At 37.7% G+C, this 27,623-nt stretch overlaps 7 protein-coding genes across 9 annotated transcripts; 3 read left to right on the top strand and 4 right to left on the bottom strand.

The window, feature by feature from the left end:
- Nucleotides 1-266: 266 nt before the first annotated feature.
- LOC18009273 (myb family transcription factor APL) lies at nucleotides 267-2,085 on the bottom strand. Its single transcript, XM_006389828.2, has 6 exons — nucleotides 1,899-2,085; nucleotides 1,722-1,798; nucleotides 1,522-1,588; nucleotides 1,333-1,399; nucleotides 1,202-1,244; nucleotides 267-1,115 (listed from the first exon to the last, which is right to left on the bottom strand). Exons 1-6 carry the CDS (start codon nucleotides 2,071-2,073, stop codon nucleotides 468-470), a joined length of 1,077 nt encoding a protein of 358 aa, XP_006389890.1. The 5' UTR covers nucleotides 2,074-2,085; the 3' UTR covers nucleotides 267-467.
- Nucleotides 2,086-5,589: 3,504 nt separating this feature from the next.
- On the bottom strand, nucleotides 5,590-10,975 carry LOC18009272 (succinate-semialdehyde dehydrogenase, mitochondrial). Its single transcript, XM_006389827.2, has 20 exons — nucleotides 10,735-10,975; nucleotides 10,297-10,410; nucleotides 10,113-10,212; nucleotides 9,900-9,948; nucleotides 9,531-9,618; nucleotides 9,305-9,415; nucleotides 8,898-8,960; nucleotides 8,657-8,767; nucleotides 8,288-8,353; nucleotides 8,101-8,178; nucleotides 7,945-8,022; nucleotides 7,620-7,686; nucleotides 7,450-7,535; nucleotides 7,176-7,208; nucleotides 7,034-7,066; nucleotides 6,776-6,876; nucleotides 6,544-6,629; nucleotides 6,315-6,421; nucleotides 6,163-6,240; nucleotides 5,590-5,885 (listed from the first exon to the last, which is right to left on the bottom strand). The coding sequence occupies exons 1-20, from the start codon at nucleotides 10,828-10,830 to the stop codon at nucleotides 5,847-5,849; spliced, it is 1,584 nt and encodes a 527-aa protein (XP_006389889.1). The 5' UTR covers nucleotides 10,831-10,975; the 3' UTR covers nucleotides 5,590-5,846.
- Nucleotides 10,976-11,385: 410 nt separating this feature from the next.
- On the top strand, nucleotides 11,386-14,083 carry LOC18008896 (ALA-interacting subunit 5). The gene is made up of 8 exons (XM_006389826.2): nucleotides 11,386-11,679; nucleotides 11,921-11,979; nucleotides 12,099-12,173; nucleotides 12,271-12,384; nucleotides 12,489-12,559; nucleotides 12,966-13,263; nucleotides 13,349-13,638; nucleotides 13,803-14,083. Exons 1-8 carry the CDS (start codon nucleotides 11,592-11,594, stop codon nucleotides 13,852-13,854), a joined length of 1,047 nt encoding a protein of 348 aa, XP_006389888.1. The 5' UTR covers nucleotides 11,386-11,591; the 3' UTR covers nucleotides 13,855-14,083.
- A 427-nt stretch (nucleotides 14,084-14,510) lies between these two features.
- Nucleotides 14,511-18,940, top strand: LOC18008821 (ent-kaur-16-ene synthase, chloroplastic). Of its 2 annotated transcripts, none has more exons than XM_024151522.1 (15): nucleotides 14,511-14,598; nucleotides 14,717-14,812; nucleotides 15,203-15,252; nucleotides 15,377-15,665; nucleotides 15,749-15,929; nucleotides 16,033-16,250; nucleotides 16,329-16,449; nucleotides 16,558-16,655; nucleotides 16,743-16,963; nucleotides 17,041-17,156; nucleotides 17,247-17,345; nucleotides 17,546-17,761; nucleotides 17,861-18,002; nucleotides 18,102-18,347; nucleotides 18,462-18,940. In XM_024151522.1, the coding sequence occupies exons 2-15, from the start codon at nucleotides 14,755-14,757 to the stop codon at nucleotides 18,774-18,776; spliced, it is 2,370 nt and encodes a 789-aa protein (XP_024007290.1). In that variant the 5' UTR covers nucleotides 14,511-14,598; nucleotides 14,717-14,754; the 3' UTR covers nucleotides 18,777-18,940. The 2 variants fall into 2 exon arrangements, with proteins under 2 accessions (XP_024007290.1, XP_006389887.1); XM_006389825.2 differs by having other exon boundaries at nucleotides 16,746-16,963; nucleotides 18,462-18,938.
- Nucleotides 18,941-19,056: 116 nt separating this feature from the next.
- On the bottom strand, nucleotides 19,057-21,183 carry LOC18009299 (inosine-5'-monophosphate dehydrogenase 1). 2 transcript variants are annotated; one of them, XM_024151510.1, is made up of 5 exons: nucleotides 20,673-21,183; nucleotides 19,974-20,566; nucleotides 19,683-19,862; nucleotides 19,341-19,598; nucleotides 19,057-19,245 (listed from the first exon to the last, which is right to left on the bottom strand). In XM_024151510.1, the coding sequence occupies exons 1-5, from the start codon at nucleotides 21,073-21,075 to the stop codon at nucleotides 19,174-19,176; spliced, it is 1,506 nt and encodes a 501-aa protein (XP_024007278.1). In that variant the 5' UTR covers nucleotides 21,076-21,183; the 3' UTR covers nucleotides 19,057-19,173. The 2 variants fall into 2 exon arrangements, with proteins under 2 accessions (XP_024007278.1, XP_006389886.1); XM_006389824.2 differs by having other exon boundaries at nucleotides 19,974-20,563; nucleotides 20,673-21,075.
- Nucleotides 21,184-21,803: 620 nt separating this feature from the next.
- On the bottom strand, nucleotides 21,804-23,385 carry LOC18009303 (extensin). The gene is made up of 3 exons (XM_006389823.2): nucleotides 23,219-23,385; nucleotides 22,102-23,133; nucleotides 21,804-21,983 (listed from the first exon to the last, which is right to left on the bottom strand). Exons 1-3 carry the CDS (start codon nucleotides 23,295-23,297, stop codon nucleotides 21,952-21,954), a joined length of 1,143 nt encoding a protein of 380 aa, XP_006389885.1. The 5' UTR covers nucleotides 23,298-23,385; the 3' UTR covers nucleotides 21,804-21,951.
- A 908-nt stretch (nucleotides 23,386-24,293) lies between these two features.
- Nucleotides 24,294-27,062, top strand: LOC18008043 (pentatricopeptide repeat-containing protein At1g79490, mitochondrial). Its single transcript, XM_006389822.2, has one exon. The coding sequence runs from the start codon at nucleotides 24,426-24,428 to the stop codon at nucleotides 26,934-26,936; it is 2,511 nt and encodes an 836-aa protein (XP_006389884.1). The 5' UTR covers nucleotides 24,294-24,425; the 3' UTR covers nucleotides 26,937-27,062.
- Nucleotides 27,063-27,623: the final 561 nt, after the last annotated feature.

The following is a 27,623-nucleotide window of genomic DNA, read 5'->3' as shown; positions in this document are numbered from 1 at the left end:
ATATAAACTAAAAATTTGGATTTTATTTAAGATCTCAATTTATTTGAATAGTAGCACAAAATAACTGCTTAAAACATAATAATATCAAAATAGTAAAACATAAAACACACGAAAACATTATGTGGCTGAAAAAAAAATTTATAGAATCACTCGGCCATTCTACTGACTAGCAATGTGAAGAAGATCAATTTTAAATAGTTGACTAGAAAAATTAACGAATATATATATATATATGTATAGAATAGATATCCTAAATATTATAGCAACAACAATAATATATATATTTCCAGACTTCCAGTACAAATAAAACACGAGCAAAACTAATCCGATCGACAAACATATATAAGAAATTTTGTATTTTGTTTTTTGGTCTCATCATCTAAACACTAACTCAAGCTCATAATGGACAAAAGATATATCTCGTTCTCACTTCTCATGCATCACATATATCAAAATCAATTACTGTATCACCCAAATGGTGAGTTCCTTCCTTGTATTAATCCACCATTAGGATTCATCATAGGACTCAATGGTGATCTTCGAGGCGATGGCCTTTCCAGTAATTTTCCACCATTATTCCCTTCATCACTTGATAAACCCGACTTCCTTTCATAAATTTCCGACAAAGAATCCAAATCCGTGGAGACATGTGTAGCCATTTGTATCTGAATCCGATGCTCATCATCGAGCGGTTGGTTTCCAGCAAGATCTTGATCTTGGTCAGACCACATCAGAAGTCCTTTCCTTACTTCGTTACCAAAAGTAGGGTTTGGTCGCTTCTTCCCCAAGTAAATGTTGGTGTCTGCTGCATTGTTGGCCGTGAAATGATTCTCTATGTTCTGATGATGGAAGTTATGGTGGTCGAGGACTTGATCGGTTGTGTTTCCATAGATGTTTAGGTCTTGAAACGGCGGGAAACTAAGAGGATGAGGAGGTGGACCCACCGCTGAGGAAAGACTCGAACTTCCCAAATTGCCCTTGTACCCTCCTCCGGCGGTAGCTGCTGCGGTGGCCGCTGCCATGTTCTCACCGGCTAGAGTTTGACAAGCTCTCTCCAATATAGATTGCATGTACTTCCCTTGTGCCTCAATCCTCAGTTGCAAATGTCTCTGCACCTATATTTTTCAATTACAATCTATATTATGGATCAAATTAAGTTTTGTAAGAGTTAAATATCATAAAATATTTATAAATTGATTACCTCTAACTGTTCGTGTAACCTTCTCTGCACTTCCATTTGCATCCTGATCAAATAATCAAAATTTAAGTTGCTTCTAATATAGAAAGATAGCTGAAGAAGATAAAACTGACGAGAAGAGAGGATATATATACTCATTCATGTTGCGACTCATCATGCCAGAAGAAGAAGCTACGTTGCGCTGAATATCCATGGCAGAAGCTACACGGTAATATAAATATTTTTTTTTTAGAAAAAAAGACGACGGATCAAAATATAAATACATACACATACATGGTGTAATTTCTAAACCCTAATATGATAGAGAAAGGAAGAGTAGTCACCTCTTGAACCTTCCTTCGTGGAGTGATCTCCGTACTCCTTGTGCGGCTGCTTTCCAAGCCTGAATTTCTGCACCCATAGATCCAAATAATTTTATAATAATTATATTATCAAGTGAAAGGAACAAAAAAAAAAGATAAAGAGAAGAGAAAATTAAAAGCAATGAAGGAAAGAAAACCCTAATTTATATTTGTGTCCATACCTGAAGATGGCTCTTTAGGTGGTAAAGAGTAAGACCCTTCACACCCATAACTCTCATAATCGTCTTTGGAGTAGCTTCTGCAAATATATTAAAAAACATTCAAAAGCTTATTTTTGAAATTACTTGTTTGGTTAATTAAAGCAATCAAAGATTATTTGTGTTTGGAGGTGTGCATACTGTCGGGGCCGCCGAGCTGAGCGACAGCGTCGACGAAACGTTCGTGGAGTTCGACGGTCCAACGCAAACGCGGTTTAGGGTCGGTGGTGAGGACGAGGCCTGAATCGCCTTGAACGCACATAGCTCTGTTCTCATATGAACCATTCATACTTGAAGGTTTCTTAGCATGGAACATTCTCTCTTTCTCTCTCTCTCACTCTCTTTCTCTCTCTAAAAGAAGTATTCAAGGAAGCGAATGTGATGCAAAAATGTGAGAGAATACGATGCGTTTTTGAAGAGATCAGATGACGGCTTTTTGCTCTCTCTCTCGTCTTCCTTTTTTATTTTGTTTGTGAATAAAATAAAATAATATTTGGGTAATAAATATTCTTTGATCGTTAGTATAATAAGGAGGAGAATTAAAGTTTTAGACTAGTACGCAGACGTTCCTTTGTGAAAAGATACTGTCGCTATCTTTTCAATTGTTTTTTTTATCCTCCAAGCTTGAGTACCTTTGAATTGAATTACTTTCAATAAAAAATGCCAGTAAGGGCATTATACGTAAACATGAAGTAATTCATGCCAGTCTTAAATATATTACTCTAAAATATTGCACCAATTTAATTAATAACAAAATATTATGAACGCAATTCATATATTGATTTTTTTTTTGAAAAAGATAAGTTTTAACGTCGGAGATCTTATACGAGTTAGCTAAATACACATAAAAAGAGATATACGTATGTAATATAAGCATTAATTCTTACAAAAATAGGAGTTTTTTTTCTACCTTTCTGATATAACCTTTAAAATGTTTTGAACTATCTCAAAATTCTCTTGAACTTAAGGTATTAATTAAAGATATAATTTTAATATTTTGTTGTCGTCTTTCCTCTCTATTAATGTTAATTCATGCTCTTTTGTTGTTGTAGAAGTAATATATGAGTACGATGTATAACCATCTTTGCAGTATTATACTTTGTTCCTCGGATGTATATACGTATTTAAGCATGGTAAACATTTACTAATTTATAGGCAGATAAAACTAAAAATAAATGGGACAAGAATTATATAAAAACGAGAATATAGACTTTCAAAGGTGAATATATTAAAGTAGTATATATTCTATTCAATTAAGACCGCACGAGGATAGTCATATAGTAGACTTATAGTATGTCTACATCGTTATATATTGCAACCGGGACACATACGTATCTAAACAAAAAAATCCACAAGAATTTATCATTATGGTAGGGTAAACCTTTTTGGCTAATTATGAGCTGAATATCCAATTCTAAGCAATGATGAGTTTCGTTATAGATTAATGGACCGTATATTTTGAAACAAAAATTATAATAACACCTACAATCCAAAAACGTTAGATGGATTTGTTTTTTATATACAACAAAAACGTTCCTTGGTTCAAAATCAAGGTTCTACATGGAGAAGGAATGGTTTACGTTTTAATAATTATTATCAGAAGATGATTCCAATTATTATCAGAAGATGATTCCAGGCCGAGGGAAATTGTTGATCAAAGTTCCAAAACTTTCTTATTAACAGAAAAAGTGGGTTACATCCACAATTAACCGAGACACATACGTGCTTACAAATGAGAATGATGTCTACCACTACAAACGTTTAAACCAGCCTTGTTATTATTGATCTCATTCTCAGTTGATAACTCAAACTTAGATAATTGGATCTTCAGCAATGCCAAAAAGCTTTATTTCAAAAACTGGTTTATCGTCCGGGTGATTAAACAATTTAATTAACTCATTAAGTCCCTAAAATGAAAATGACGTTCAATTCTAATTTCCTCTATCTGTACGATAATTACTAAATTACCTTATTTTACAAATGATGATAACTCGTTTTTACATACATTTAACGTATATATCTGTATATAAAATTACATATACATGTAGTTAATATATTAAATTAAATTGCATAAATCATATATTACTAGCTCACTAATAGCATATTTTTAGAAAATTTTTGGTTTACTGGACGAATATATAATTACATGGAAAATGGCCAACCTGATATATATGAGTGGGAGGTCCCATGGCATATTTACATAGAACAAGAATAAGTCAATGAATATGGCTGAGATTGATATGCACACAAAAAGAGAGAGAGCATATGATCTAAGAATATTAAATTTCCAGTAAATCACAAAATTTAAATATATTATAGATTTTACATTAAGTATGACAGGAAAACATGGAAATGTTTATTGTAGCAATATTTAGTGAAGGAATATGGAATTAATGTGGGAAAAACAACATAAGAATATCGAACCAATACTTTATATTACATGGTTTAGTGATATGTGGAGTATTATGCATCAATGTGTAAAGATAATGTTACTGTCGGGGACCTCTTCATCTACTTATTAAAGCTCTTTTATTCTTTATTTTTTTTACCATATGTTTTTCTTCTTTACTCCATTATTAATTTTATATTTTGGTTAAAGCTTGCTGGGGCTATAACCCTTTTTGGCTTTTGTAGGACTGACGATTGTGCAGCTATACATGGTAATACATTTTCCAGGTATTAATGACTTGAATTTAATTAGAAACAAGGTTTGTGTTTTTGTTATAGCAACCATGTTCTTTTTTTTAACAAAAAAAAAACAATGTCTTTCTTTACCAGATATATTAAATACTGGGTATTAAACGAATTGTTTGTACAATAAATTAATCATCGCACACTATTCTGGCTAGGCTAAAATAAAAATGGCGTTAACTTTTAAAATTTAATAATAAATCAAAGTTCAAATTGCATGAGAATTGGAATCAATTCTTCGCCTCTTTGATGAATAAAGATAGATTCTTATTGCGCCAACAATATTAAAAATGAAAATAGAACTCCCGCGATAGATGCTAACCGTATAAACTTGGCCAGCCACAATTACATAATTTACATGCAATATGTTTACAATACTTTTTGACCCCTTTTAGAATTTAGAAACCCACACATTATTCGTGATTATTAATTATCGCGATATTTTTCTCGGCAATCATTATCAAATCATTATTATTCATGGTTATATAGAAAATTTATTCATAGTCATATGTTAGTATAATAGCATTAGCAAATCAGACGGCCTTGAATCATTTGTGGTTTTTCTCTCTTGATTAATGTTTGTAATTAATGATTTTAAGCGAAACTTAATTTTGCTTTAAATGAAAGAAGCGCAGATTTTTGTTTTTTGTTTTTATTAAAACCAAGTAAAGCTAATATTTAACTTTTAGCTAATTGTTGTTGAAGCAAACTAAGAAACTTAAAAAAGAATAAATTAATGACAATAAAGTAAGTCGGTTTAAAAAAAAATAGAGGCCACGGTTGCTTGAACTTCAAGCATCTTTTTTATGGTGCTTTGGAATTTCTTCTTCGAAATGAATATATTCCTTCCACCCTTCTTATCTTTCCCCGATTAAAAAATAAAAAATTCCCAAGTTTGGCATATAACCATGTAATCTAAGTATCTAACGCTATTTTGAAACATAACTGAGCGTAATTTTTTTTAAAATGATTAATATCTCAACTTTGATAAATTGATAAAATGCTTTTTTAAAACACTAATTCACTGAATGCTATAATTCTCCTAATTAGTGCCACGCACATGAGCCGTATAGGTGTTTTATTGAGTTTAAGATTTGATGAAACAAAAAATAAAAGTCGACTTATCGGAAATTTCCGATAATTGTAAGCAAAGAACAAGACCGCTCTCTTTTTAGTATATACAAAGCAAAAATTGTCCGAATATTACACAGAAATTCACTTAAAACTAAAGATCAACCCCCAGAATATTATTCAAAAACCATGCCAAATAATTGGTCGTAGACCAAATCTTTATTTTTTGATAAGTATCAGAAGAAAAAACCTCAAAGGCTGAGGCTTCATTGGAAGGATATATGTAGAGGAGGAACTTCCGGTTTCCAAGCTGTTCAACAAACCAAATCACTGTCTGTTCATATCTCCCAAGCATACGTATTTGATCTGCATCCAAGCCAAGCCTCAATAACGAAAAGTAATTTACAAAATAACTTTATGAAAAATTTAGAAGGCAGATTCTCTTAGATGTGTCTTGTTAGCGTTTGGGAGCAATCACAGGAAAATGTAAAAAATAACCCACCCATAACATTGCATACTTGATAACGTCTTCATGTGAGATTTCTAGTATTATAATCAGTTCAATCTCTAGACAAGTTGATTCGATCAAATGAGGGCGTAGGTCGATAAGAGAGAGAGAGAGAGAGAAGAGTTTCTGAGTCACCTCAAGGTATTCGTCCATACCATACTTGGATCCTTCCCTTCCAAGACCAGACTGCTTCACTCCCCCGAATGGAGCCACCTGCATTTAAAAGATGTAAGCAAATGTATGGCTATGATATAGAGAAGGTGTTTCTTTCATTTTTCTGGTCTTGCCTCTGTTGATATGAGTCCTTCATTCACCCCTACAAGTCCGTATTCAAGGGCTTCAGAGACACGCCATGATCGTTGGACACTATTTGTGAATATATAAGCAGCAAGTCCTGCACACACACATTTCGTCATTTCCTTGATCATGTTAGTCCAAGACTCTGATGACATATATATATATATATATATATATATATATATTACAAAAGGTTACTAAGAGTACATGAGGTCAAACCTGCAATTGTGTCATTAGCGATTCTGATAGCGTCCTCCTCGGTTTTGAACCGAATAAGGGGAGCTACGGGTCCAAAAATCTCCTCCCTAAGAAAAGCAAATCAGTTTTTCTGATGATAAAAATGCGAGGAAAACTAGATGTTTCTGATTCATTCTTTAGAAATACAGAAAGCTAGAACACTGCAATTCTGTGAATCTTTCAAATGCAATTCTGTGAATCTTTCAAAACTTACTTAGACATGAGCATGTTACTCATAACATCGCGGATAACAGTAGGCTCATAGAAAGTCATCCCTAGACTGTGCCTTTTGCCGCCGATAATGATTTTTGCTCCCTTTAAGAAAAAGACAACAAGTACATAAACATTCCTCTTGTTAGTTTGGGGAAATACAAGAACTGTTTCTTGTTGTGAATGGCATACAATTATGAAATATGAATCGCCTTGCTTAGAAACCAAGGTTAACAAGGATGCATTAAGGGAAAATACAAACCTTGGAAACAGCATCTTGTACGAATGACTCTACCTGCAATTATTTAGCATGAAGAGCAAGACTATTAACATTAGTCCCATCAAACATCATTCATGTGTATGGAAAAAAAAAGAAAAGAAACTGGAAAATATTATTAATGTACCTTTTGAATGGCTGCATCGTTTATAAGTGGACCCTGTAAGAACGTTGCAGTGGCAAATAAAATTACAGCAAAATAGTAGTGTCACAAGAGACTAGACTCAGTTAACGTTACATCAAGTCGCTTGTTATGCTAGTTGACAGAACTAGAAACAAGGTATCAATAATCTTTGCTTATTCGATAGCAAATAGCCTAAATTTTTATATATTTTTTTAATCCCCCAATCATCATGGGTATAACATCACAAAGCAGAAGTATAATATTAAAAAGGGCATACCTGGGTTGTCCCCTCCTTAAAGCCATCTCCTACTTCTAATTTTTGAACCGCTTCAGAAAAGGCCTCAGCGAATTTATCATAGATACCTGTGGCAAAAATATAAAATATTAAGTTAAATAATACTAGATGCAAGATCCATAAGGGAGTGTGCCGAGTAACCCAATTCTTACCATCTTGCACAAGTACTCTGTTCGCACAAACACATGTCTGACCACTATTCCTAAATTTCGCTGCAAGCTGCAAAATCACATAAAATGGGTAATATTATGTCTTACACTATTGACGATACCCATAGTGCACCACTAAGAAAATTGTACTTTAAACTAAGAGCTCAGATAGGTGAAGCCCGGAAGTAAGTAACACAAGCAAAAAGAGAATATACATATCTCGTTTGGAAAAGAAACGGGATATGGTCACTACAAAGCAACTTCTTCAGATGGACCACCGTTTTTGCGTATTTTAGGTAAAGCCTTAACACGCATGACTATCACTTACCGTTCCTTTTACTGCTACTTCCAGGTCTGCATCATCAAAGATTATGGAAGGTGCATTTCCGCCAAGTTCTAGAGAAACCTACATCAAGAAAAAAATAAGAGGTAGGAGCGATATTCGATCTGGAGAACATTTTTCAAATAACATGATATTGCATACCTTCTTGACAGTAGGTGCAGCAGCTGCCATCAACTTCTTCCCAACTGCTGTTGACCCTGTGAAAGTGATTTTCCTCACCTGAGTAGCACAAGAAACAAAAATAGTCAATTGATAGGGACTTATCATCAATCACTACTAATGGCAGAGATACAAATAAAAGAAAGTACACAAAGATGATTAGAGAAACCTGTGGACTCGAAAGCAAAGCATCCCCAATTTCAGGAGCGTTTCCCATGACCACATTAAGTGCACCCTATTGAGAAAACATGCACATAAATCATACAAAAAGCTATAAGAAAAAATTAAAATAAAACCAAACCAGCTGCAAAGAAATGGTCTTCTCAGAAAGTTCATGAGCACATTAGAAACACTGTTAAAAACTAGCTTTCCAGCGTTTGGAGATGGGTTGATAAGATCAGACACATTTTTAAACGGATTGAATACATGTTCAAACTTGACAAAATATCAGGTCACCTCCCTGACATGAGGATATCAAACTTGATCAGACCAGAGATGCTGGTGGGTGATATAGTTCAAGCCTAAAACCATAACTTACTGGAGGAACTCCAGCTTGAAGTGCAAGTTCAGCCGCAGCAAGTGCTGTTAGTGGCGTAAGTTCAGATGGTTTAACAACCACTGTGCATCCAGAAGCAAGAGCAGGGCCAACCTGCAGTACCGTTAACCATCCACATCAAAGTTTATCAGAACATTTCTACATAATCTACTGGGACAGTATACTAGACAGGCCCTTTACAGAAAAAAAAAGAAGGTATATTGATATAGTAAAGAAGCAAGACCTTCCGAGTAATCATGGCTAAGGGAAAGTTCCAAGGGGTAATTGCACCAACAACACCAACAGGCTGCATAGAAAATCAATAAAGTCAAGCAAGGCAGGTGTAATACAGCCACATGAAGTGAAAAAGGTACAGGTGGAATCTCCACATATAAAAGGGAATTCGCGAAGCCACATTAAGGTTTTCAAGGTTCTCATATATCATTGCTACAAGACTTGGAACTTTCAAAAATATATTTTGAGAAGGTGATGGGAATGCAAGAGCAAAGTCACAGGTTTCCAAACCATATGGCATGGAAATTATTTAACCATAACATTTCCAATTATTTAACTCCAAGTAAAGCTAAGGGTCCAGAATTTTGTCACTCAAAAATAAAAGCTGCATGTATATATACAGGACGCTGGGCAAACCTGTTTTAGAACCAACAATCGGCGATCGGACATATTAGGAGGAATTATATCACCGTAAACACGTTTGGCCTCCTCGGCATAGTACTCAATAAAACTTGCCCCATATGCGACCTGTAAACTAAATCACAGAATCATATATTGCATTTAAGAGATGATTGCAAGCAACACTTGAGACAGGCCCAAAACAGCACATTCAATGTTCTCAACTATAAACTGAATCATCTACCTCTCCTATGGCCTCTTTTAGTGGTTTTCCTTGCTCCAAAGTTATAAGTTGTCCAAGTTCTTCCTTGTGTGCAAGCAGAAGGTCATACCTGTGTTAGGAGAAACGAAGTGGATCAGGACCCTCAGTTCCAGCAAAGTGCAATATCTTCAAACAAGATAGCAGAAAATCCCCTAACTCTGCCCATATCTCTAAACTTGACATTAAAAAGGGAGCAGTCATTTGTTTCCAAAAGCCTTGATACTAATACTATGGGAATCTGGCATCCATGCAAAACATTCCTTTAATGCGATCTTAGACTAACCTTATAATCCTCAAATGCACACTTCAAAAGTAAAAGAGTAAGAATTGCTACAGGATAAAAGTTTGTACCATCTCCGTAAAACTTTACTCCTCTCTCCAGCAGTCAATCTGCTCCAAGCTGAATGTGATAAAAATGTATTACAGGAAATAAGTTTCTATTCTTCCCAGCACACTGTTCAGTGTGAATAGAAGTGAACATCAAACATTGAGCAGAAGACGGAACAGTTTCAGATATTATAAGTAAGAAAAGCTCGAAAAAGAAAGAAGCCATGAGTCACATACATGGAAATGCTTCGTAAGAGGATGCAATAGCATCATTTGTCTCTTTGACTCCCATACGTGCAACATCAGCTATAATTTCACCGGTGGCTGGATTGGTAACCTGTCGAGAAGAGAAGAATATATATGATGCCAACAGAAGAGCCCCAAAAGAGACTAGGGTTAAATCAAGAGAAAATAAGAGGACCTTGATTGTGGTCTTGTCATACGAATCAATCCACTTTCCTCCTATTAGACCTTGTGTTCGTAAAAGACCGGAACTCCTGAGCTTTTCGGAAACGCTTCGTGCGTCCATACTCATCTGATAATCAATTCAATTGACGAGTTAACAACAAGTCACAAAAAAAAAACTCCTCACAGTCTCATGGAAAGGCTTTTAGCAAGACATCCGGAGAAGAATGAGCTCTCGTCTCTCTGGTAAAACAATACCCAAATACACTGTTCCTGGTTACTTACCGGCCACTACTAATTGGCAACACGAGATCCAGATATATTATATTCCTTGTGATTTTGGAACATAGATAGATATAAATCAGCAATCGGAAGAAAACTCTCCATCTGCTAGCGACTGAATTCTACGAGTAATATAAATATACAAAAGAAATGATTGAGAATGGTATAGTACCTGGCGACACTGAGAAGAGACGAGCAGGGAAGCATGTGACGAGACAAGCCTTCTGCAACCGCCGATGGCTACACGGGCTGCGGCTCCGACTACCATTTTCCAGTTGGCGAAACTCTCTAAACTTCAATTGATTCAATCGGACAAGACGACGAGAACTAGTAAGAAGCTGTGAATTAGTAAGCAACGTAATCAATCAAGTGCGAAGAGGAGATCAGAAGATGAGTACATAAATATCCCAGAGGTGTTAATAATTTGTCCAATTAGAGGAACAAATCTCAAAGTATTTGATAATTACAGATGAAGAGTAATTAAAATTAATAAACCTTAGTAATACTAATGTAATTAAAATTAGAATGTGGAATATGTATGACAGGTGGGTGATACGTATTTTGACTGTATGCGAGAGTGCGAGAGTGCTAGTGCCAAAAATAGTCGACGTGGCGCTTACACCGTATTTGCCGGGTCTTTTTTGACCCAAAATTTGGCGTGTCTATGTGCGAGCGCAAACGCAAACGCAAAAGTTAGCGTTTAAAAGTCCAAATAATTTTTTCTCCACATTTATGTGCATGGACGGAAAAATTGGTGTTAATAGGGATGTTTCCCTCCCAATCCCATGTTACACAGCATTTTCCATTTTCGGAGTTTTCCTGGTTGCTCGGGCAAAAATCCAATTCCATCTCTCCGACTAAAAGATTTTTTTTATTTCTCTCTTTCCCATCTCGTAACCCTAAACCTAACATTCTTCTCCCCGTTCGACTCGGATCTGTTTTCTCCGTCGTTTCTATTCAGAATCGCCACCACAAATTTGGTGTACAGAAGTTTTTTCTCTGTTTTCCTTGTCGTCAATTTCTTCGGTAATGAGTCCCACCGCGTCAACCTCCACCGTCGGAGGTGGCGGATCGGCTGAGCCTTCCGGTGTAAAGAAAACCTCGAAGCGGCCCAAATGTGATCTATCTCTCACCCGAATTTTCCTACATTGTTCCTGATTCCGTCGATATTTGTTTCAATTTTTGTAGCTAGGGATCGCACTTAGAATTTCTTGTCTTGTTTCTCTTGGAATGCCGATTGAATCTCCACTAGATCCCCATTAATCGATGCATTTTCTTGTTTTTCTCCCAAGAACGAATTTATGGCTTTGGTTTCTGTGTTCTTAAGAAGTGTTGGTGTCTATACATTTCTTTACCAGATTCAAAATTTACTCAGCAGGAGCTTCCAGCATGCAAGCCAATTCTTACTCCAAGTTGGGTAAGTTCCATCTCGGTTATGTCACATTCTTAGATTCACAACTCCAATGGTACGATGGTTGAAATGAATTATTCTTACTCTTTAATTCTGTTTTCTTATTGTTAAATTGCTATGTGCAGGTGATCTTGACATTTCTTGTCGCTGGGGTTGTCTTCATTCCCCTCGGAGTGATCTGCCTATTTGCTTCTCAGGGAGTATGTGCTTCAGGCGAATGTTTCTATCTTTTCTCACCTTTGTTTTCTCGCTTATATTTTGTGGTTTATGGAGGTTATGTTTCATTCGTACGTGAAGGTCGTCGAGATTGTTGATCGATATGACACAGACTGCGTTCCAGCATCTTCTAGGGACAACAAGGTCGCTTACATACAGAGTGAAGGAGATAAGATATGTAACAGAACAATAACGGTAGATATCTTCTTCTGTTGAAAATTTTAGTTCCTTCAATGGTTGTATATGTTAGCTGTTCTCTTGGGTTTGGTTCCTTCACAAACTTGTCTCTGTTTTTGCAGGTCACTAAAACTATGAAGAATCCCGTCTATGTCTACTACCAACTTGAGAATTTCTACCAAAACCATAGACGGTACTTTTCCTTATCTACTCAGTAATTGTACTCGCTTTTGTTTGTTACTTTCCCTGGAATCTACTTATTCTTTCAAGAACACGCCGCAGCATGTGGGACTCCATATTTAGTTTAAGTTTCTTATTGACTGTAATTTTCTAGCTCGTCATGATGGTCTTGATCCATAAAGAGTTTTTGCAGTTCTCAAAGTCGAGAGAAGCATTCATGGAGACGAATTATTCAGAAAATGTGTTTATTTTTAAAAGTTGTGTCGAATAAGATCCATGTACTTTTTCTGCGGTGTGAATATGTTGTTGTTCACAGTTCACTGCCACTAGAATTTCTTGGTCTTTTTTTACCAATCCATGAGGTTTTCACTTCAAGATGTGTTCGTATCAGTTACATCTCTGGTTAATTATATGTGTAGGTATGTGAAAAGTCGAAACGATGCACAACTAAAAAGTCCAAGGGAAGAGCGTGATGTGAAAACTTGTGCACCTGAAGATAATGTGGGTGGAGAACCAATTGTGCCATGTGGTCTTGTTGCTTGGAGTTTGTTCAACGACACTTATCGATTTTCAAGAAATAGCCAACAACTTCCTGTGAATAAGAAAGGCATCTCTTGGAAGAGTGACAGAGACAACAAGTTTGGAAAAAATGTGTTCCCTAAAAATTTTCAGGCAGGAGCGCCTATAGGTGGTGGAACTCTTGATCCCAAGAAACCGGTAAAAAAATTCTGCAGTATCAATTTCGATTTATCCTTTTTTGAATTGGATGTTAACAATTGCAAGAGTTTTTTTTGTTGGACAGTTGAGTGAGCAAGAAGACCTCATAGTCTGGATGCGAACCGCAGCTTTGCCAACATTTAGGAAGCTGTATGGGAAGATTGAAACGGACCTGCACGCTGGTGATACCATAACAGTCATGCTGCAGAACAACTACAACACTTACAGCTTCAATGGCGAGAAGAAGCTCGTGCTATCAACCACTAGCTGGCTCGGTGGAAGAAACGATTTCCTCGGGATTGCATATCTGACTGTAGGCAGCATCTGCCTGTTCTTAGCTGTTACATTCGCCGTATTGTATCTAGTTAAGCCAAGGTACTTTCTCATAAACATCTTCAACCTTTTCTTCTCATGGCCTTCTTCATTTGCTTAGGATAAGACATTAAACCCTTTGGCTTTTCAGATTTGAAATCTGGCCATGAAACTTGATCAATTTTATAGTGTACAGTGAAATGATCTTGTTGTCTAATGGGTTTCAGGCAACTCGGAGATCCCTCGTACCTTTCGTGGAACAGAAGTGCTGGGGGTTGACATTTCTAGAGTTCTGCAGGCAATTAGGCTTGCTCCCTCCATCGTCAAACGGCGTAGTTTTTGGCTGAGCTAACAAAAGAAACGAAAAAGGAGAAAAAAAGTATATAGTCCGATTATAATTCGTGTTGTTGAGAACAACGTTTAATCTCTTGTTTTTTATTTTTGCTTAATCATATATCATTGTAAGATCATGGACAATTAACGGTGTTTAGAAAATATTGTGCAATTAGTTCAAAACTGCATATTAATTAGAAACATTGTCGAGTCCTTTGCTTAACCAATTGGTAAGCTGTTCTCGTGGTGTTTGGATCAAGAAATATCTCAGAATGATTTTCTAATTCATATCGTAATTTCATAAATCTAATATATATCAAGTTTTAATCTTACCTTTTTTTTTTACTAAGAGTTGAGTAATACATTTTTAGATATCCAAAAATTTCTATAATTTTGTATTCTTTACTTACCAGATAATTTTGTTGTTGGTTTTTTTAATTATTATATCTACGATCCACCTGTCAGGTTAACTTGTACACATGTAGACGTTATTATCCTTTATCGTAGTTTAATTGGTTAGATAAGATTATGGCAAAAAGGCAAACATTGGTCAAATAAACTTCGTATCTTCAGCTAACTATTAGTCTATTACAATACAGTAAGTTAGATTTGTTTTTTTGGATGGTCGTCCGGTCGTCAAAGCTCGAATTCCTCGGAAGTATATTTCTCTCTGTCGCTGTCATTTATTTGGTACATGTTTTTTTAAGATTATTTTCTTTTGTTTTCCTGCCTCTCTGTTTCACAATCGAAGTTGTCTGTGTCACTGACTCTGTCTGTTGATGATGACATCTTACGGCGTGGAAACCAGGTTAATACGACGGCGTTTCGGTTGGTTCCAAACTCTCCATGTCTACATCCTCCTCTACCAACCTCCGCTCTTCCGGTTGCTCGTCTCCGATCTCAGGTTAGTGTACTCGCTTTCTCGGCATTGTTTGATTCTTCGATTGCATGCTCGTTGATTTTCTGATTTGTATCGGCTTTTTTTTTGTTCTACTAATGAATTTTCGTGATTTCCCTGGGCTAAATGGAGGTTGAAGTAAACTGGCATCATTCTGCAGTTTGCCACTACTGTGAGAAAATGTTCCGCAATGGAATTCGTTTTATTTGGTCTTTTCGTTTCAATGAATTTGTTCGTTTCTTCGGTTACCTTTTGAAATCGACTCTTTCATAAGCTTCCTTAGTGAGGATTTTGGACTATTACAGTCTCTTACCTGGGATTGTTGCTCATATTATTGGCATCAGTAACTTCAAATATTCAACGTGAATCAATTGGAAGTGTTCTCTCGTTGTGCAGCTACTTTGGAAAGGAGATTAGCAGTAGAAAATACAAGAGCTAACAATGTGGTAAACGACTCAGCTGTGTTTTTCTTTTTGCTATTTGCAATCTTATATTTGCTTCCTTCTGCAATAATGTTGAATAAGATGATAAATTTTGGTCTAGACCAACTGATGTTCTTAAATAATCCAGAGCTTTGAGCAGAGAAAGGAAAAGATTAGGAAGATGTTAGATAAAGTGGAGCTTTCTGTTTCGGCTTATGATACTAGTTGGGTAGCAATGGTTCCATCACCGAGTTCCCAAAGTGCTCCACTTTTCCCACAGTGTTTGAACTGGATTTTGGAAAATCAACACGTTGATGGATCCTGGGGACTTGATAATCGCAACCATCAATCTTCTAAGAAGGATATGTTATCATCTACACTGGCATCTATCCTCGCGTTGAAGAAATGGGGAACTGGTGAAAGACAAATAAGCAAGGGTCAGTTTTTTCTTTCTCTTTTCTTACTATTTGACTTTTGGAAATTTCATGGAATGATGAGTGTCAAAAACAAAAAAATTCAGGTCTCCAGTTTATTGAGCTGAATTCTGCATCAGTCTCTGATGAAACCATACAGAAACCAGCAGGATTTGATTTTATATTTCCTGGGATGATTGAATATGCTAGAGATTTGAATCTGGCGATTCCACTGGGCTCAGAAGTGGTGGATGCCATGATACAGAAAAGAGATATGGATCTTAGAAGGTAAACTCCTACTCTTTTATTAGCATATCAGATGAAATTGAAAGCTTTTCTTGGTACATAAGTCTTCATCTCAACAACCTTTGTTGATCTAATGTTTGATCAGTGATAGTGAAAGCCTTTCAAAGGGAAGAGAAGCATATCTGGTCTATGTTTTAGAGGGAGCAAGAAGGATTAAAGATTGGGATTTGATTGTGAAATACCAAAGGAAAAATGGATCACTGTTTGATTCTCCAGCTACAACAGCAGCTGCATTTACTCAGTTCAGAAATGATGGGTGTCTCCGTTATCTCTCTTCTCTCTTCCAGAAATTTGAGTCTGCAGGTCAATTGATCAGCATGGCTTTCATTTTCGTTGTATTTAAAGATTTTCACCGCTAAAATATTTCCTTATCATTTTCAGTTCCCACAGTTTATCCCTTTGACCAGTATGCACGTCTTAGTATAATTGACACTCTTGAAAGCTTGGGAATCGATAGGGACTTCAAGAACGAAATCAGAAGTGTATTGGATGAAACCTATAGGTAAATGCCTTCAGCACAATGATATTTTTTTTTAATGATGGTAATCCCACAAAAATTTTTTTTTGTTGTATTCATGATTTTCCGAAACCACCATTGACCAATAAACAGATGCTGGCTGTGTGGGGATGAAGAGATATGTATGGACTTGGCCACTTGTGCTTTGGCTTTCCGATTATTGCTTGCTCATGGCTATGATGTGTCTTACGGTGAAGTGACCTCTTTCTTTCAGATGAATATATCTTAGATTTGAGTCAACTGCATGTATGTGTTAAGTTGATACGTTGTGTTTGTAGCAGATCCGCTGAGACCATTTGCAGAAGAATCTGGTTTCTCCAATACTTTGGAAGGATATCTGAAGAATACAAATTCTGTGTTAGAACTACTCAAGGCTGCCCAAAGTTATCCACATGAGTCAGCTTTGAAAGAGCAGTGTTTGTGGACTAAACAATATCTAGAGATGGAAGTGTCCAAATGGCCAATCACCTCTGTTCGAGATAAATACCTCAAGAAAGAGGCAACCTTTTTAACTTAACTATCTTCCTGTGGGATCCTTACAGAATAATCAATATCTGAGAGTCTTAACCTTTTCAGGTTGAGGATGCTCTTGCTTTCCCCCCCTACGCAAGCCTGGAAAGATTAGACCATCGGAGAAAGTTACTCAGTGGTATTTGTGTGGAAAACACAAGAGTTATGAAAACCTCATATTGGTAAATCCTGATGTTTCATTCCTTTCTTGGTTGATCAAACGATAATATAACCAAGGCATTAGGTCTTAGTTTTTTCCTTCTATGTGCTAGTCTGCCCAATATTTGCAGCTCTGATATCCTGAAGCTAGCTGTGGAAGACTTTAATTTCTGCCAGTCTATACACGGTGATGAAATGAAACTTCTTGATAGGTGCACTCCCAGCTAAACTTTCTCAATTTATTCAGCTTTCTTGCATAAGCTAATGAGTTTTACGACTATAACCACACACTTGTGCGAGCTCTCTGTTATGACTGTTTTCTGTTCAGGTGCCAGTTTTATTTGCTATATCATCACGAATCAGCTTATATGGCTAGATCTCATATCTCTATAATTCTGTTCACCACTTGCAGATGGATTGTGGAGAATAGATTGCAGGAACTAAAATTTGCCAGACAGAAGCTGGCTTACTGTTACTTCTCTGGGGCTGCAACCCTTTTCTCTCCAGAACTATCTGACGCTCGTATATCGTGGGCCAAAGGCGGAGTATTGACAACGGTTGTAGACGACTTCTTTGACGTTGGAGGTTCCAAAGAAGAAATGGAAAACCTTATACACTTGGTCGAAAAGTATATCGATTTGGCTCCTCTCTTCAATGCTCTTTCTCTATTTGTTCCTTGGTAAAAAAAGAATAAAACATAGCATGTTCCTCGCGTACAAATTTGCAGGTGGGATTTGTACTGTGTTCCTGAGTATTGCTCCGAACAAGTGGAGATCATTTTCTCAGTTCTAAGGGACACAATTCTTGAAACAGGAGAAAAAGCACTCATCTATCAAGGACGAACCGTGACACACCACATTGTGGCAATTGTAAATATTAATCATTGCAAACTAAATCATATTATCTGTTTTTCGTTTCCTAACAACTCATATGACCAAAATAGTCAATTGGTGTGATATTTTATGTAGTGGTTGGACTTGCTCAAGTCTATGTTGAGAGAAGCCAAGTGGTCCAGTGACAAGTCAACTCCAAGCTTGGACGATTACATGGAAAATGCGTACATATCATTTGCACTAGGACCAATTGTCCTCCCAGCGACCTATCTGATCGGACCACCACTTTCAGAAAAAACTGTCGAAAGCCCTGAATATAATCAGCTATACAAGCTCGTGAGCATTATGGGTCGTCTTTTAAATGACATACAAAGCTTTAAGGTAGGACTCTTTGCTTAAAATTTTGACTAAGATGCTGAGCTGAAAGACGTCTACACCCCAACATAGTAACAGTAATGGTAGGATTCTGGTTTAATGCGTCCATGTTTTTGGCAGAGAGAAAGCGCAGAAGGAAAGCTGAACGCAGTTTCATTGCACATGATACACGAGCAAGACAATCGCAGCAAAGACGAGATCATAGAATCAATAAAGGGTATAGCAGAGACAAAGAGGGAAGAACTGCAGAAGCTAGTTTTGAAGGTGAAAGGAAGTGTGGTTCCAAGGGAATGCAAGGAAGCGTTCTTGAAAATGAGCAAAGTGTTGAACTTATTTTATAGGAAAGACGATGGGTTCACTTCACATGATCTGATGAGTGTTGTTAAATCTGTGATCTACGAACCTGTGACCTTACAGGATGAGTCTTTATCTTGATCATGTTTTTTTTTCTTTTCTTTTAGGAACATTTTCGTTACTTAATCAAGTCGATCTGGCAGGTAAATGTTATGTGAGCTTAGACTTTCGTTTTTCTATAAGAAGTGGTTTTGGCCAGTTTAAATACAAAGGCTGTCTATTTTCTTTTCTTTAGAACGAGTTCTATTTTTTTTTAAATTATTAAATATGAGGGAAATATTTTAGTCATTAAAGGAGATAATTCAATCTTTTCATCTTTCAAACTTTCACCAAATCAATTATAACCTTGAAAATATTGAAATAATATTAGAGAAAATTGATGTTAGGAATGAGAAATGTATAAACAATGTTAATAAATAGAAACTAAAAGTATAACATGGAAAAAGTCAAATCAAATTCCTCAAATTTTGGCCAAAGCTTAAAACGATTTCTTCTCATAAGAAACCAGCCCATGAACTCCTCCTTCGATCTGTGCTGCACCGGTTCGAGCCTGACACAACATCAAGACACACGAAAACAAAGCAACATTAACACAAGGCTCAGCAAATCAGAGAGTTAGTTCCTACAAGGACAAGTTAGATTCACCTCGAGCCTGAGGATGTTAGATCTCAACAGATCATGAGCAGATTGCAAGGAAGAAGCGCCAAGGTCTTGAAAACCTTGCTTCACGGCGTGCATTGTGTAAGGTATCAACTTCAACACAGAGCCTTTATCCGCAACTGCTCCAACCACTCCTTGAGCAATCTTGAGTTTGGCAGTGTCTCCTAAGTATCTCTGGTCACTTCCTTTAGTCATTGCTTCTAGCGACCCCATTCCACGATACTTCTTGATCCTCTTACCGTTCTATCATTACCAAAAACGATCAAAACAAGCATCACTTCAAGAAAAAAGTGTTTGTTAATAAACCGAAAGAGGATGTGTTAATACCTTATACTCGTAAGCCCCGGGAGCCTCGGTGCTTCCGGCTAAGAAACTTCCCATCATAACAGTTGATGCTCCGAGGACAAGAGCTTTTACAATGTGACCTGAATTTGAGATACCACCATCCGCAATAACCGGAATCCCGCTCTGAGCAGCGATTGAACAAACCTTGTACACAGCAGTAGCCTAAGAGGTCGTCCAAATCACACAAAAACAACGACTCTGTTAAGCTGTATGATTCAAAAAGTTTAGACCTTTAAGAATCAAACACTTGGGATTCAAAGCTTTTTCATTTACCTGTCCACGACCAACCGCACAAACCTCTTGTGTGGTACATATCGAACCAGACCCCATACCGACTCTTAACCCATCAACTCCTGCCTGAATCAAGTTCTGCGCCTGGTAAGTCGTCACAACGTTTCCACCAATCACATCCAATTCAGGGTAAGTCCTCTTCACATACTTAATCATATCAAGCTGGTATAAAGAGTTCCCTTGAGAACTATCCAACACCACGACGTTGACTCCTGCATTGACCAAATGCTCCAGCCTCTCCTTATCAGATTCTCTCGTCCCTATCGCTGCACCAACCATCCACTCACCGTCTTGACCTACGGTCCCTGGTCCTGACTTGGGATATCCTTTAACTCTCTCTATATCGTCTTTTGTCACCACGTTCACAGTCTCACCATCCCTTTCCAGAACCACAAAGCCCTTCTGCTTATCTTCCAACAGAGCTTCCATCTTCTCGATATCAATGTCCCATGGTACACAAAAGTCGCAGCTCTTCATGTAATCGTATATCTTCATCTCCCTTTGCTCGTAATTCATGTTAGTCCACTGAGATTTCGTGACATAGCCTAACAACTTTGGAGTCGTCATTGTTCCTGCTTAAATCAATCAACAAGCACACAGTTCTCATCAAGTAAAAAAGTCTTCTTTTTTTTTTTCCTTTGCCCACAGTGATAGATTCCTAGAAACGAATATGATTCGTACCTGTTTGCGTGACAAAAACGAAGGAAGAGGGGCTAAAAGCATCCAAAGAGCTAATCTCAAACTCCGGTAGTTTCATACCGGCGTCGGAAGCAATTGGGTGTCGGAGGGACTTGGCTTGGCGGATAATCGATGCTTGAGCGGCGATGTCACAGTTATAGTGCACGATTCCAATCCCGCCAAGGGCGGCCATTGCGGCGGCCATGTGAGACTCCGACACGGTGTCCATCGGAGACGAAACGCAAGGTATCGAGAGTGGGACGCGCCGGCTAAGGCGCGTGGACAGGGAGACGGCGTCTGTCGAGAAGTCGATGTAGTGGGGAAGAAAGATGACGTCGTCGTAAGTGTAAGAGTATCCCTGAGCGAAGAGCTTTTCAGCCGCGAATCCATCCTCGAGGCTCGACATCGATAAAGAGAGGCGGGGGCTAACTAGGGTTTAAGCGAGTGGGAGGTTTTAAGACAGGAAGACGACAAATCCAAAGTATTGATTGAATTGGAGTCGTCCTTGTGTCCTGTGAGAGAGATGAAGTTGAGTTGAGTTTCCTTTCTTATATAATGCGAATCAGCTTCGAGTTCTTCCTTATTTTTTTCGGCATTATTGTTTCTGTTTTTTTTTTAATGTTTTTCTTTCGTTCGTCTTTTTTCCTTTTTCAGTATTTTGCCAAAAAAGAGTTTACCATTTTATGTTCGTCAATATATTTATTTAAGTATATAATAATAAATACATCAAGCAACATCATTTCAACATCTTGCGAAAAACTGTTTTGTATTTGCTTATCTCTCTGTTGCGAGTATTAGCAACAAAATTAGTGAACGTTAAACCCAAAAACAAACGACAAAAGTAGCAGTGAGATAGATGATACTTCACGTGTCTAACATAATGACATCTTACGTACCGGAGTAGAGTTCTTTTATAATAAAAGATGTCCTAGTGAGAATATATGGTTACTTTAATTCAAAGTTCAATATCATTGCAGGGGAAAGATGTGTGTACAAATTAAGAAATTATTAGTGATAGTAGTTAGTAGATGCAATGTACTCTGTAAGTCTAGAAGACCTAATTCCATTAGCGAAAAGCAATATACGAATTTAGCATAAGATTTGTAATTATGCGGTTATGCCATTCCCGAGAAAATTAGTACTAGTATTTATAAAACTTTAATGGGTTACAACTTACAAGTGAAAAAGACCCACCTAACATATTATATACCAAAATTATTTGATATTATTCGTATCAAATAAAATATTTAAAAAAAGCGTGGGACGTCTTCGTCTTCATGCATCAGAAGAAATCAAAATGGCATCCATTATAGCCTGTTTTCCATATTAAAAAAAAAAAAGAGTAAAAGTTAATCGAATTTTAATATTAGCAGGAATTTTTATAAAAAAAAATAAAAAATCTGAGAAGACTAGTTATGTTTAAATCTTTTACTTGGGTCGACGGTGACAAGAATGCCAGTGCCGCCGAACGTGCACGAGCCACCGGCACTTTTCGTCCGCTGCCAATAGCTATTGAATGCGAATGAAGCATGGGCCCACAATGTGTTGGGTTTAAAGCAAGGCCCGCTGGGCTGAATTGAATGGCAATCAGCTCCTGACCCACAAGCAAAATTCATGGCTTCTTGAATAATTGGGTCAGGCACTGTGGGCTTAGCCACGCACCAGTAAGCCGAGGTCGGAGTCACGCTAGGTGGTGGTGGTACCATAGGCGGGGGATAGACAATCGGAGGTAAAAACCCCGATGATGGACTCGGAATTGATCCGGTCGGGGATGGAATATCACCGTACGGTGAAGGAGTGTCAGTCGGAGTCGATGGGCCTGGTTCGTTGTAAGGTGGACCTGAAATAGGCCCTGATGGGCTTGGTGTGTAACCGGGTTCAGGAGGGCTAGGAATTGTTTTTGGCGGGTTTGAATTGGAAGATTCAGGCGGGTATGGGACGGTAATGGGTGGGTTTGGGTTAGAAGATGATTCAGGTGGATTCGGATTAGACGATGATTCGGGTGGGTTAGGGACGGTAACAGGTGGGATCGGATTAGAGGATGATTCGGGTGGGTTCGGGTTAGAAGTGGAATCGGGTGGGTTTGGATTCGAGTTAGGGTTAGATGATGATTCAGGTGGGTTAGGTAGACTGATTGGGCTGGGAGGTGGGCTAAGACCAGGATAGGAGGAGGAGGAAGGAGGTGAGTTTAAAGGGGTATTTGGCGGATTAACGCAAAAAGGAGGGGCATCTTCGGGAACTGAAAGTGGGGGAAGTGAAACGTAGGGAGGTAGGGTGAGAGGTGAGCTAACACCATAAGGTAGTTGAGTGTTGGAGGATGTTGTTGAGTAATCCAAAGGCTGAGCTAGATTGAGTTGTGTCATCATTTTCTCTAGCAATGATGTGTGCTTTACTGCATTGATGTTCAGCTTCTTTGGCTTATGCTTTGAATCTCTCACAAATCCCACATGTTTTCTTGCATCTACTATTGTATAAGAAAATCATAACCAAATGCTTTTAGAGATAGAGATGGAGAAATAGAGAGAGAAGGGGAGAGAGAAGGGGATTACCAGATTGAGTGAAGAAGCTGGCCGAGAGAAAGAGACAAAGGAGAATACAAATGGTTGTGAGAGCTCTTTTTGATTCCATGGTTTATTAGATGAAGACAAGACGAGATGCTAAATTTACAAAACTAAAACCAATGAGCTACACTGCCAAGAGGAAGAAGAGAATGAAACAGGACCAAGATAGCTTGAATATTTGTCTAAAACTCTCTCTCTTTCTATATATATCTTGTTGTGTGTGTGTGTGTGTGTGCCATATGCATGTGTAGGAAACTGGAAACAAAGTACAAAAGTCTAGGAATCCTGCAAGGCAACCTGTGGAAGGATATTAGGTTCTGTTCGGTTTCTCATAAAGATTGGTCCTTTAGCAGCTCACTTTACTCCTGAAAATTAAATGTTTGTAATCTTATATATAATTTTCTAAACTATTTTGACATACGTAATCGATTTTTAACCCTCTTAAATGTATAGTTCAAGAATATACACATATGCATGCCCATGGGCATATATGCTTGCTTGACATTGCGAAAATAATCAGAGAGGAAAGTTGTTTAGTAAACTTTTGCTTGCTTTGTACTCAAACAAAGCTCTTTATGATTTATCTTTTTCTTGACTACATCCATTTGCATTAGCTTCACACATTCTCATTAGATGCGCTTCTCTCTGGACTTAATAAGGCTTGGGAAGTAATATAATTACAAAACAACTTATGCTCCTCACTATTTTGATTTCTGTATTCATATGAGTTCCACGGGAAATATATTAATCTAATTTCGGGTTCTTTGATCAACAACACAAACAAATAATACAAAATCAATTATAATAATGTTAAAGATGTGATGTTATATTGCAATCGGAACCGGATTTGAGTATGAAATGCTAAACATTTGTTGAAGGATGATTTACACACTGTGAATCTGCTACAAGTATATTATCAAATCCAGGTTCGGAAATTCAAGGTTATAGAAAATAAAAGTTTAAGTAAAAACTACTAGAGATAAATTGCTGGAACAAAATATTTTATTATACGGAATGCTGTATTGTAATAATATCCATTTTGGGAAAACCCCTGCTGCTTGTAAAGTCTCTGGATTTTAGGGTTTTAGCCGAGAGAAGGAGACGGAAAATCGCTCTCTCTGGAGACCAGGTTAGGATCGATTCTTTGAATTTCAGTTTGGCATTACATGTCCCAATAATACCGTCTACATCTTCGATGATCCGTGGAAGAACCGCGAAAGTAATTCCCAGAAATGTCATTTTCACGCTCAGTACGAGTACCATTTCTGGGACTCCATTGCTTTCTCGCACTCCACTAAACCCTAGTTTAGCCGGTGGTTACTCCTTCAGCTTCCGATTATTGCGCAATTTCACGGTCGGAAATGCCTTTAGTCGGGAACCGGGAAACACTAGTATTCCTGTTGGATTAATCAAACAAAGTCCGAGTCCGAGTGTTGTCAGGAGATTCTGTAGTGATAAGAGCAGAAGCAGTGAATCTAGTGGCTGGACCGAGGAGGTAGAGTATCTAGATGAGTCGGGTAGTGTAATACACAGTGGTAAAGGAATAAGATCCGTAGAGCCAGGGCTTGATGACCATGTAATGGTTGGTGGGTTGAAGAAGCCATTCATGAACGCTTCTGCTGTTGCAAAGATTGTCGAGGTTGTGCAGAGGTGGAAATGGGGACCGGAGCTGGAGACCCAGTTGGACAAGCTCCAGTTTGTGCCGAATATGGTTCATATTACGCAGTCCTTGAAGATTGTTCAAGATGTTGATGCGGCGCTGAGTTTGTTCAGGTGGGCTAAGAAGCAGCCTTGGTATCTGCCTTCCGATGAATGTTATGTCGTGCTGTTTGATGGTTTGAACCAGGGCAGAGATTTCGTAGGGATTCAGACGCTGTTTGAGGAGATGGTTCAAGACTCGAGTGGTCACGGCGGTTTGTCGCTCAGTGCCTATAACCAAGTGATTCAGTATTTGGCTAAAGCTGAGAAATTGGAGGTTGCTTTTTGTTGTTTCAAAAAGGCTCAGGACTCTGGATGCAAAATCGACACGCAGACGTATAATAATCTGATGATGTTGTTTCTGAACAAGGGTCTGCCGTATAAGGCATTTGAGATTTACGAGAGCATGGAGAAAACTGATTCTTTGTTGGATGTGTCAACTTATGAGCTGATAATTCCGAGCCTGGCCAAATCCGGCCGTCTTGATGCAGCTTTCAAGCTTTTTCAACAGATGAAGGAAAGGAAACTTCGGCCAAGTTTTAGTGTGTTTTCTTCACTTGTTGATTCAATGGGAAAAGCTGGTCGGTTGGACACATCGATGAAGGTTTACATGGAAATGCAGGGATTTGGGCATAGGCCATCAGCAACTATGTTTGTTTCCTTGATTGATTCATATGCTAAAGCCGGCAAGCTGGATACTGCTCTTAGGCTTTGGGATGAGATGAAGAAGTCAGGTTTCAGGCCTAACTTTGGATTGTACACAATGATCATTGAGTCTCATGCAAAATCAGGAAAGCTTGAAGTAGCAATGTCGGTTTTCAAAGACATGGAGAAAGCTGGGTTCTTACCAACGCCATCCACATATTCGTGTCTATTAGAGATGCACGCTGGATCCGGGCAAGTAGACTCTGCAATGAAAATCTATAACTCCATGACGAATGCTGGGTTAAGGCCTGGCCTGAGCAGTTATATCTCTCTTCTTACACTTTTGGCCAACAAAAGACTCGTTGATGTTGCTGGGAAGATACTACTGGAGATGAAAGCAATGGGGTATTCAGTAGATGTCTGCGCGAGCGATGTTCTGATGATATATATCAAAGATGCTTCTGTGGATCTTGCTTTGAAGTGGTTGAGGTTCATGGGTTCATCAGGAATCAAAACAAACAATTTCATCATCAGGCAATTATTCGAATCATGCATGAAAAATGGTCTATACGATTCAGCTAGGCCTTTGCTTGAGACACTCGTGCATTCCTCGGGGAAAGTTGACTTGGTGCTTTACACTTCGATTCTCGCCCATCTTGTCCGTTGCCAAGACGAAGATAAAGAGCGACAATTGATGTCAATCCTCAGCACTACAAAACACAAAGCTCACGCGTTCATGTGCGGTCTTTTTACAGGTCCGGAACAGAGGAAACAACCAGTTCTAACGTTTGTGAGAGAGTTTTACCAAGGAATCGATTACGAACTCGAAGAAGGAGCTGCTAGATACTTTGTCAACGTCCTTCTCAACTACCTTGTCTTAATGGGTCAGATAAACCGAGCTCGATGTGTCTGGAAAGTAGCCTACGAGAACAAACTCTTCCCAAAAGCCATCGTCTTTGACCAACACATTGCATGGTCTCTCGACGTGAGAAACTTATCCGTTGGAGCCGCGCTCATAGCCGTGGTTCACACTCTCCACAGGTTCAGAAAACGAATGCTCTACTACGGCGTAGTCCCTAGACGTATAAAGCTAGTTACAGGACCGACGTTGAAGATTGTAATTGCTCAGATGCTGAGCTCGGTTGAGTCGCCTTTTGAGGTCAGCAAGGTCGTGTTGAGGGCACCGGGCGATTTGGTCATGGAATGGTTCAAGAAACCGATCGTGCAACAGTTTCTTCTGAACGAGATCCCTTCTCGGGCTGATATATTGATGCATAAGCTGAATGTGATGTTCCCAAGCTCTGCTCCTGAGCTTAGATCTATGTCACCTCCCAAACCTCTCATGTCGTCGAAGTCGTTTTAACAGAGGAGACAAGAGCCATGGGTTTGTGAAATGACCCTCGTTTTCTTGTTGGGTCTGTTCGAATATCTCATTGTTAATACTTGTCTGAAAATATAATGGAACTTATATTTACGCTTTCAAATCATTGTGGCATATTAATTCATTTTTGTTCGATTGAAATTGGAAAAGTTTCTGTCGTTTTGTTTGAATAAAATGTTAATGCAACAAAATGGAATGAGAAGATTTGCAAGAGGAATCTTATATATAAAACTTGACCAACTCTCTCCGAGTGACACATCAGCGCTGGAGAGAGCGTCACCTGTCATCTTCAAACATTAATAAAATAAATAATTAATTATATTTAAAACAAACAAATTAAAACACATTAAAACATATTAAAATTATTAAAACATTTTAAATTACATTAAAACACATTAAATCACATTAATAAATATTAATATATCTTTATATTAGAATGAAATTCGAATTTAATTTAAACATATAAAAACTTATAAATATTATATTATACAAGACTTTTTAAATGCACAACTCTATTTTTTAACAATGTTTTAAAATTTATTTATAAACTAAAAAAATTAGTTAATTTTTAATGCATGTGAAAACAAATTATGAGACTAAATAAGTTAAAAAGTTTCAAATAATATTATATAAAAATTCAACTCATAAAATTATAAAACACAAATCATA

Source organism: Eutrema salsugineum, unplaced genomic scaffold, assembly GCF_000478725.1.
Source record: "Eutrema salsugineum unplaced genomic scaffold, Eutsalg1_0 scaffold_9, whole genome shotgun sequence".
Taxonomy (NCBI): domain Eukaryota; kingdom Viridiplantae; phylum Streptophyta; class Magnoliopsida; order Brassicales; family Brassicaceae; genus Eutrema; species Eutrema salsugineum.
The sequence above is the reverse complement of the archived record's forward strand: the minus strand, read 5'-3'. Positions and strand labels throughout refer to the sequence as shown.

Coding starts and splice junctions, on each gene's coding strand:
- LOC18009273 (XM_006389828.2), bottom strand. CDS start 2,073: ATGTTCCATGCTAAGAAACCTTCAAGTATGAATGGTTCATATGAGAAC. Junction 1,799..1,898: donor TCAGCTCGGCGGCCCCGACA/GTATGCACACCT, acceptor ATATATTTGCAG/AAGCTACTCCAAAGACGATT. Junction 1,245..1,332: donor ATGAGTCGCAACATGAATGA/GTATATATATCC, acceptor TTATTTGATCAG/GATGCAAATGGAAGTGCAGA.
- LOC18008821 (XM_024151522.1), top strand. CDS start 14,755: ATGTCTACATCCTCCTCTACCAACCTCCGCTCTTCCGGTTGCTCGTCT. Junction 14,813..15,202: donor TTGCTCGTCTCCGATCTCAG/GTTAGTGTACTC, acceptor CTCGTTGTGCAG/CTACTTTGGAAAGGAGATTA. Junction 15,930..16,032: donor AGAGATATGGATCTTAGAAG/GTAAACTCCTAC, acceptor ATGTTTGATCAG/TGATAGTGAAAGCCTTTCAA.
- LOC18008896 (XM_006389826.2), top strand. CDS start 11,592: ATGAGTCCCACCGCGTCAACCTCCACCGTCGGAGGTGGCGGATCGGCT. Junction 11,680..11,920: donor AACCTCGAAGCGGCCCAAAT/GTGATCTATCTC, acceptor TTTCTTTACCAG/ATTCAAAATTTACTCAGCAG. Junction 13,639..13,802: donor TTGTATCTAGTTAAGCCAAG/GTACTTTCTCAT, acceptor AATGGGTTTCAG/GCAACTCGGAGATCCCTCGT.
- LOC18009299 (XM_024151510.1), bottom strand. CDS start 21,075: ATGTCGAGCCTCGAGGATGGATTCGCGGCTGAAAAGCTCTTCGCTCAG. Junction 19,863..19,973: donor GTGCGGTTGGTCGTGGACAG/GTAAATGAAAAA, acceptor ACGACCTCTTAG/GCTACTGCTGTGTACAAGGT. Junction 19,246..19,340: donor CTAACATCCTCAGGCTCGAG/GTGAATCTAACT, acceptor ATGTTGTGTCAG/GCTCGAACCGGTGCAGCACA.
- LOC18009303 (XM_006389823.2), bottom strand. CDS start 23,297: ATGGAATCAAAAAGAGCTCTCACAACCATTTGTATTCTCCTTTGTCTC. Junction 23,134..23,218: donor CAGCTTCTTCACTCAATCTG/GTAATCCCCTTC, acceptor CTTATACAATAG/TAGATGCAAGAAAACATGTG. Junction 21,984..22,101: donor TCTTGTCACCGTCGACCCAA/GTAAAAGATTTA, acceptor TATGGAAAACAG/GCTATAATGGATGCCATTTT.
- LOC18009272 (XM_006389827.2), bottom strand. CDS start 10,830: ATGGTAGTCGGAGCCGCAGCCCGTGTAGCCATCGGCGGTTGCAGAAGG. Junction 6,422..6,543: donor CGCTAATGACACAATTGCAG/GTTTGACCTCAT, acceptor GTGTGTGTGCAG/GACTTGCTGCTTATATATTC. Junction 5,886..6,162: donor GTATGGACGAATACCTTGAG/GTGACTCAGAAA, acceptor GCTTGGATGCAG/ATCAAATACGTATGCTTGGG.
- LOC18008043 (XM_006389822.2), top strand. CDS start 24,426: ATGATCCGTGGAAGAACCGCGAAAGTAATTCCCAGAAATGTCATTTTC.